Below are 8,866 nucleotides of genomic sequence, written 5' to 3'. Positions count from 1 at the left end.
TAATTCAAAAATTATAATCTTTAAGAAAACTCCATCCAATGTCTCTGTCTCATATTCAGCTCTTTTTGATCTACCAGGTACTTGAGACTTTTATGGTCGCTCATGACCCTGAACTCTGTTCCATAAAGATAATGACGCCAGATCTTTAACGTAAAGACCACCGCAGCCAACTCGAGATCATGTGTTGGATAATTCTCCTCATGCGGTCTAAGTTGTCTAGATGCATATGCCACTGCTCTCTCATCTTACATTAGAACACAACCAAGACCCTTATGAGAGGCATCAGTATACACATCATAGGGCTTTTGAGGATCCGAAATCACCAATACTGGAGCTGTTGTTAACCTTTCTTTCAACTCAAGAAAAGCTGTCTCGCACTTATCATCCCAGATAAATGGCCTATCCTTCCTTGTGAGTCTAGTCAAAGGCATAGAAATCTGAGAGAAACTTTGATAAACGCCGGTAGTAACCTGCTAATCCCAGAAAACTACGGATCTCAGTTATCGATTTTGGTCTCTCCCATTGCATGACTGCTTCAACTTTATATGGATCAACTGCAATACCATTTGCCGACACGATATGTCCCAAGAACCTAACCTCTCTCATCCAAAACTCGCACTTACTGAGCTTGGCATATAGCTTATGATCTCGCAGAAACCTTAGGACAGTCCTCAAGTGTCTGGCATGCTGCTCCTCATCTTTAGAGTAGATCAGTATATCGTCAATAAAAACTACCACAAACTGATCCAAGAAAGGTCGAAAAATGCGGTTCATATAGTCCATGAAAAACCGCAGGCGCATTAGTCAGCCCGAATGGATAACCAAAAACTCATAATGACCATATCGAGTCCTGAAAGCAGTCTTTGCCACATCCTTCTCACTAACTCTTAGCTGATGGTACCCTGAACGTAAATCAATTTTAGAGAAAATCGTGGCACCAACCAACTGATCTAAGAGATCATCGATGCGAGGCAGTGGGTACTTGTTCTTCACCGTAACCTTATTCAACTGCCTGTAATCGATACACAATCTTAAACTACCATCCTTCTTCTTCACAAATAAGACAGGAGATCCCCAAGGAGAAACACTAGGTCTAATAAATCCCTTATCTAACAGCTCCTCAAGTTGCTTCTTCAACTCAGCTAACTCTGAAGGAGCCATTCTATAGGGAGCCTTTGAAATTGGCTGAGTCCCCGGTACCAGTCAATTGAGAATTCAACCTCACGTTCTGGAGGTAATCCTGATACATCCTCAGAAAACACCTCTGGGAACTCCCTAACAACCTCAATTTCATCCACTATACCTGTCTCAGACCCTTGGGTAGCGAGCACTACCACGTAAGCCTCACATCCTGCTCAATCAATCTTTCAACTTGTAAAGAAGAAAGAAAACAAGAATGACCAGGGTATTCTTTGATCACCTCCGGTACTTCTACCAAAGTCACTGTCTTAGTCACACAATCTAAGACAGCACCATAAGCTGTCAACCAATCCATACCAATAATTAAATCAATCCCTTGCATAGGTAATTTGATCATATTCACCCAAGTCGATCGCCCATTAAAAGTCATCTTAGTCCTAACACCACACTGGATCGACCAACTAAACCAGAAGTAGAGGAAACTTCTATATCATGGGGCAACTGGTCAACAGGCATAGCCATTCTATCTAAGCGCTCGGCAGAAATAAAAGAATGCGTCGCACCACAATCAAACAAAGCTTCTAAATCGAGGCCACAGATAGAAAACCATACCAGTGATTAGATTCGATGACTTCCTAGCCTCCTCCTGAGATACTGTATACACTCTACCAGGAATCACGTTCCTCCGGTCCGAGCTCTCATGTAAATCAGGGCAGTCACGGATCAAATGGCCTAACTTTCCACACTTGTAACAAGCAAAGCAGCGACCAAAATGAACCCTACCACATCTATTGCAAGGTGACCTCGCTGTGCTTAGAATTGGGGCTTGACTGGTCTGTGGAAGAACGTGCTGGAGCATTCCCAGAGAAACGAGAACCCCCAGATCTCATATTACCACCCCGATTACCTTGAAATCTTGAACCCCTATTTAAATTTCGATTACCAGAAGCAGAAGAAGACCCGATTCTAAAGGAGCCACTAGAAGAAGAACCAGAGCTAAAACCCATTCTCTTGGATACACCACCAGTAGGAGCTAACCCAAAGAAAATCGACCTCGTGTATCCCTACTCCGGCTACTCTCTGTGTCTCGGCCTCGACGAGCGGCAATCCTCAGACGATTGCACATCTCATCATATGTCGCCTCGCCTAACAAAGATAGCTGCTGGCGGTATTCTGGCCTCATCTTTTCTAATAACCTCTTTGCTTTCCACTTGCTATCATTAGAAGCCTTCAGATATGTTGAGAACTTAGACAGCTGATTGAATTTTCTTATAAAAGTCTCCTCGTCTAAGTCCCCCTGCTGAAATGCATGAAACTCTGCCTCTTTCTCATCTCTGAAAGCTGGCGGAAAGTGAAAATCATAAAATCTTTCTTTAAATTCATCCCAAGACATAGATCTTCCATCTGTGGGCTTAACAGAATCCCACCAATGCTTGGCTTCACCAACAAGCTGCATCGTAGCCAAGATAACCTTCTGCTCAGATGTACACCTCACAACAGTAAATAACTGCTCCATCCGATCCAACCACTCTTCAGCTTTCCCATCAAGCATACTACCATCATATGTAGTCGGATTAGAGCGAGAGAATTCCTTCCAAGGTTCAGATATGTCATCCTCTCGATTATTAACAACTGGTGCATGAGCTCCCATAGTACTAGAAGATCCCTGCCCAGCACTTAGGTCAACATGCTGATCTGGAACAGTATGACTTCTAAGATTTTGCTGTATATCCACCATAACTTCAAGCAGCCTAGCCATGACTGCATCTGTCCCCTGTGGTGGTGGTGGAGGTGGAGGCGGAGGTGGAGGCGGAGGAGGTAGAGGTGGTGGTCGTTCCTCATTCCTCGATCTACCCCTTCCCCTTCGAGCCATATTAGAACTGAAAGGTGTACGGCTACAAGCGTACGGACCTTTCTCCCCTCCTAAAGGAACAAGCCAGAGAGAAAAGAAAACATATTAGTCCAGGTTAGTGGTAGAAGGGAAAGAGCATAAAAGTAATGTATTTAAGGTGCCAAGTAGGAAAAAGGAATCATAAACCTAAAACTGATACCAAATGTAACACTTGCCTTGAGTGTTATCCAAAAATCACATAATTCAAACAAACTAAGTGTGGTTAAGGAGTTGATCCTCTAACCAACTTAAGAAATAAATCATTTAAAACCTTAAAAAATAATTATAGGTTCTACCTATAGCGCACGGAAGCAAGTTAGACGAAAATGGAATAAAAAGATGCTGTCATGACAGTAATTTATTGCTGTCATGACAGCCCTCCTGGGCCAACTTCCAGGAGGCGGTGTTCTGTTCGTCATTCGACCTCCGATTGAAGTGATTTTAAAGCTCACACGTCACATTCAAAGGGTACTATAAGTGTACCAAATTTCAAAAAGATCCAACGGTCGGATTAAAAATTAGACATGTTAAAAGATTGACTATTTTTGCTGTCATGACAGCTAAAAAGCTGTCATGACAGCACTTCCGGACCAACTTCCGGAGTGCACCATTTCATCATCTGACCTCCGATCGGAGTGATTCCAAAGCCCACATGTCACTTTTAAAGAATACTATTAGCATACTAAATTTTGAAAAGATCCAACGGACGGATTGAATTTTGTGCAGGTTACAAAATCAACACTGTAGCTGTCATGACAGCAATTTAATGCTGTCATGACAGCACCTCCAGACCAAATTCCGGAGTGCGTCGTTTCTCCGTCCGATATCCGATCGACGTGATTCCAAAGCCCACACGAAGCTTATAAAGGTTTTACTTGTGACCCAAATTTTAGAGAAATCCAACGGTCGGATTAAGATTTGGACACCCGGATGCAAAAGTGCAGCTTTTTGGTAAAAACCATTTTCAAAATTGTCCAAATCCCATCCTAATGGTCACAAACCTGTGGAAACACTTTGGACACGTCAAATAAGATTAAAACACTTGATAGAACATTCAAATGATGGAAAACCCCCATACATCAAAATTTGACCACCCGGGTGCCATTTCCTAAAATGGACCCTAAACCCCCAAATGCACAAATCATACAAGAGTGGTCACAAATCAATCCAAATACCATGTATTTATATAAATACATATGCTAAACATTTTCACTTGGCTCAGAGCTCCTTGTGGGGCCCACGCACCCCACTCTCTCTATCCAAGCTGTATGTTTTCCCATAGCACACCATTTGCAATGCACCACTTTGCATTTGCTTATAAAATCACATATATATCAAAATAAAGATCTGCTTGTAATAGAAACTTGGTCTACTAAGTAAATCCATCAAAACCACACACCATAACCAAGTTTCCTAGCCACAAGTCTGCAAACAGACAAAAATTCATACACAAGCACACAATCCACACATATTCACACACACACACATAATCATATCCTACTGGCACCCTAATCTTAAATACATTACAATATATTTGCTCAAAAGAAAGGGTTGCAGTTCTTTACAAATCACAAGCAAACCCCTAGCTTTGCTCTTTTCCCCGTCCACCACTGGATCCTTCGCCTGGACCTAGAATATTGAAAAGAAAGGGGTGAGACAACCACAGTCTCAGTAACAGTGAAATCTATATTGATTATTACAAAGTAAGCCATAATCAAATAAATGAATAATAAATTCAACATAGTATATAATTTAGCCATTTAAAATGCATGAATGCATGACCTAGGCCGGTATGGCCTTTCATGACCAACAGAATGCCCCCTGGCACTCTTTAACTCGCAGGTAAACCTTATACCTACTTGTACCTCCACAGGCACAAAACATAATCTAAGGCATGATCTAATCCACCGAACCGCCTATGCCCCTTCGACGTGAATCCTGAGCAGTCAAAGCTAACTCCCTCCCAGAGCCAGCCCGACTTACTCTCCATGTGAGGGCTACCTTGGCCTAGGCACTCAACCTCACACTTCATATGTCGGATTCCCTCCCCCACTGAGAGGTGTCGAACACTCAATACACTAACCACTTTAGTGCACTGAGCCCACAATACGTAAGACAACACTGAGTACTGACAGTGTGCCATAGAATATCAAAAATCCACACCTTCTCATTGGTGAACTCCCACCGAGATCATGCCTTTTACTCTTGTCTACCTTTCCTGAGTATTGACCATTCAACACTCTAAAGTAGTATAATATTTATAAATCTCATTTCCATAAAAACATTGTTATTAAACAATTAGAAAACATATTTGCACTATAATCAAAGTAGTACCCCCATAACCCCTTATAAAGCACATTTAATCTTTTAAAACATGTAATGCATGATAACTAGTAATATTTATTCAAAAATAGCTAAAACAAAGTAATAAGAAATATAAATTCCCCTGTTACCTCAACCCTTTGGTACTAAAAGGGTTCCCCTTGTACAAAATAGGGCTCGGCTTGTTCCTTACTTCTCAATAAGTTCCACCAACAATTTTTCTACAACATATAAGTGATCCACATCACTTATCATGACAAATAGTATTAATGAAGACTATAACTTATACCACACAACTTAGGTCAATGAGTCATAATCCACCCTAATGGTCCATATATTAAACCAACCATTCACATAGTATCACTTAACCACCAAAACCATTTATTAGCCATCACTAGGCTAATTTTCAATTTATATTTAATTTTTTATCAATTAAAAACCTTCACTTAGTGCCACCAACTTTCACCATTAGCCCTTATAATGAAAACCAAACCTTAATTTAAATCTTATTGGGCTCAAATAGCAAAATTATAACTAAATCAATAGGCTTAAACCATTGAGAGAGCAAAAACCCAATTTCTCAGGTTTATTTTGTGCCCAAAACACCTCTTTTCATCCAATTATCCACTCAAAATATTAGATCACTATATAGAAACTCAAAACATGCTCCCTAGGATCCAAAGAAACAAAAGCTTACAAGAATAAAGCCTTTGGGATCAAAATCCAAAAATTCCTCTTCAAAAATTGAAGAAAAATCAAGAGAAAGAGAAGAGGATTGAAGTAGGGAGTTTACCTATCGTGTAGCCGAGCTCGCAACGGTCGCAAAGACTCCTAGATCCAAGCCTAACTCCCTCCCTTTCTCTTCTCTTCTTCCTCTCTCTCTCTCCCCCGTTTGTGCGTTTGCTTCCTTTCTCATTTTCTCTGCGTTTCTGCATCAGTTTGCTCCTTAAAATGCTGGTCAAAAACTTTGGGGAAAATTACAAGAAAGGGCCCAACATTTTTTATTATTGCACAAAAGCCCGGGTCAACTTTGGTAATTTTTCCCATAGTTAAAAATCAAATAAAACCAAACTTTTGCTTAGTAAAATTCAAACTCTGGGCCTCTATTAAATTATTCTAAATTTTAATTTAATTATAGATATTTTATTTTATTTTTGTTTATTTTTTTTATAAATTTGAGTCTTAAAATTTTTAGGATGTTACAAGTTGCTATGTGTACCCATTCTCAAGGAAGAAGCTACGTGGGGAAATCGCACACTAATAGGCCTGTTAAGTTATCCACCCCTAGTGAGGATTTTAAGGTAAGCATGAATTAAACATTCGGCGGAATGGAATTTCTTTAAAAGGGCAAGATGTAATTAGCCTTAAAAAGAAATAAATCTATATATATATACTTATTAATTCACTATATGAATATATCTTAGTTATGTTGGGATAATTATAACAATATGACGTATGGGAGAATGGAAGTATGTATGCAAGCAACCTAAGGTTCCAGGTTTGAATCCCTGATGCAATAAAAGGGGATTTTATTTTGTTCAGCTTCTCTAAAATTATGAAATTACCCTTTCTAAATATGATAAAAGCTTCCTTCTCTTCTCGGCCATTCCAGAAAAATGGAGAGAGAGAGAGAGAGTATGAGAATATGACCGACTCAACTTTTTCTCTCCACCCTTGACCTTTCTCATTCTAGTGATCACCAACTCATCTCCCTTTTGTGTTCACGGTGGTGGCTGGTATGGTTGAAGCTTGTAGTTGCTCTAGTTTATTTTCCATGTGTTCCCTATCTTTATCGTCGTTCTCTATTCCATTCTGGCTGTCTTTATTGGGTTTGGTCACTGCTCAGCTTCTGTCGTCTATTCGGTTGCTGCTGGTGTGAGACTAAATCATTAAAGCTGGAAGTTCTACTCACGAGCCCTTCCTTTTCCTAGCTCAACCATAAGCGTTATGCTCTGCTTTACTGGTTTGTGCTCCCTGTTTTTACGTCTTCTCTATATGCTGTCTGTTTCTATTATTTGGGTGAGAAGTCATAAAGTATTGAGTGTTGGAAGGCTATTACTGTGAGCTCGTGTTAGTGCGGCTGAACCAGTCTTTCTTCCATTTATTGGGTGGTAGTGATAACGTTCAGCTTATATCTCCCCTATTCAGTGTAAGTTTTACCTTTCTCTTCCTTATATGTATGGTGCTGGTTGCTGGAAGTAAGGGAGCTTCAAGACTTGCTTTCTCTTGGTTAATATATGTGTGATATGATCATTGAAGTTGGAAAAATTTGGCTCCCCTGTTACTGTGGCGATATGTGCATGAGGAGGAGGAGTAGAATTTTAATTTAAATAGAAATTACAAGTGTAGAGGAGGAAGGAGATGATGTTGTAGCTTAGAGTTTTATTGAAAATAAGTGGTATTAATATGTAAGGGTAAGGGGTAGGATGTTGAAATCTAGAACCGAAAAAATTTATCTTAGTTTGATACTATGCCATAACTATTCAATAAAACTTGTAGTAGGAGAAGTAATGCGCCTAAAGTATTTGGTGCAAAAGACTAAGAGAGGATTGTGCCTCAAGAAAGAAAAATATTAATAATAATAGATTGGCAAGGGTTAAAACAAGTTGGAGTAGACTAGTGATATAAATGGTACTTAGACTAACTCTAAAGCATGAATATTTATTTTAAAATGATGTGGTTGACTTGGGATTGTGTTAAAAAAATTCATTTATTTACATCCTGATAGGGTGTAAGGAAGAACGGGACCCTCACTAGAATTAAGGAAGGATACTTTTGAGAATTTGAAGCTCTAACAATTAAGTGAATAGCATTCCATTTAATTTAATTTTATATAACTTTTTCTAAAATATTTTATTCTTATGAATTACATTAATTTTGAAATTTATGAAATATCCATGAAGGACAAACGAGTTATGATACGTGCATTTATTATTTTCAAAAGTTCTATTTCAAGATTGATAAAGTATTTTTGTATGGTTGTTAAGCTTTGGAATGTACTGGCTATTCAATTACTGCAAGTTTGGTATATTAGTTATAAAGTATGATTTTTGCAAATTTTGAGAATTGAAATAATTCATGTGAGTTTGGCATTAAGAATGGTAATTTACTACGCAGAAATTATTCTTCTTGCATGTTTAAAATATGATATTTAAGAGGATTTTATTAGGTGCATGTCTTCTTTTTTTTTAATTAATCCTATTTAAGGTATAGTTAACTACTAAATATGATACCAATTCTAATGTGAATAGAGTTCCTGTTCTAATGTGAATGAAGTGGTGATAATGGTTGAGCTTACTAGGTTACCTATTTAAACTCATTTTTTATGGCTCAAGCTTTAAAAATTGAATTGAAACGTTATAAATGGCTTTTAAACCTCAACCCATTTAAACTTTATAAAAATAGATAGGCGCTCAAATTATTTGTTTAAGCCCATATTTAATTTTATCCCTAAAAGAAAAATAATTTTAAATTTTTAAATTAAATTTAGACTTTAAGATAGGTATTATACTT

General features: G+C 38.5%; 1 protein-coding gene across 1 annotated transcript; it reads right to left on the bottom strand.

Annotated features, from left to right (window-relative positions):
* Window positions 1–2,173: 2,173 nt before the first annotated feature.
* On the bottom strand, window positions 2,174–6,168 carry LOC129286486 (uncharacterized). The gene is made up of 2 exons (XM_054922443.1): window positions 6,147–6,168; window positions 2,174–3,063 (listed from the first exon to the last, which is right to left on the bottom strand). The coding sequence occupies exon 2, from the start codon at window positions 3,011–3,013 to the stop codon at window positions 2,174–2,176; it is 840 nt and encodes a 279-aa protein (XP_054778418.1). The 5' UTR covers window positions 3,014–3,063; window positions 6,147–6,168.
* Window positions 6,169–8,866: the final 2,698 nt, after the last annotated feature.

This window comes from Prosopis cineraria, unplaced genomic scaffold (genome assembly GCF_029017545.1).
Source record: "Prosopis cineraria cultivar Desert tree isolate PC_DT_omini unplaced genomic scaffold, ASM2901754v1 PC11, whole genome shotgun sequence".
Taxonomy (NCBI): domain Eukaryota; kingdom Viridiplantae; phylum Streptophyta; class Magnoliopsida; order Fabales; family Fabaceae; genus Prosopis; species Prosopis cineraria.
This window is presented reverse-complemented; position numbering and strand designations above follow the sequence as displayed.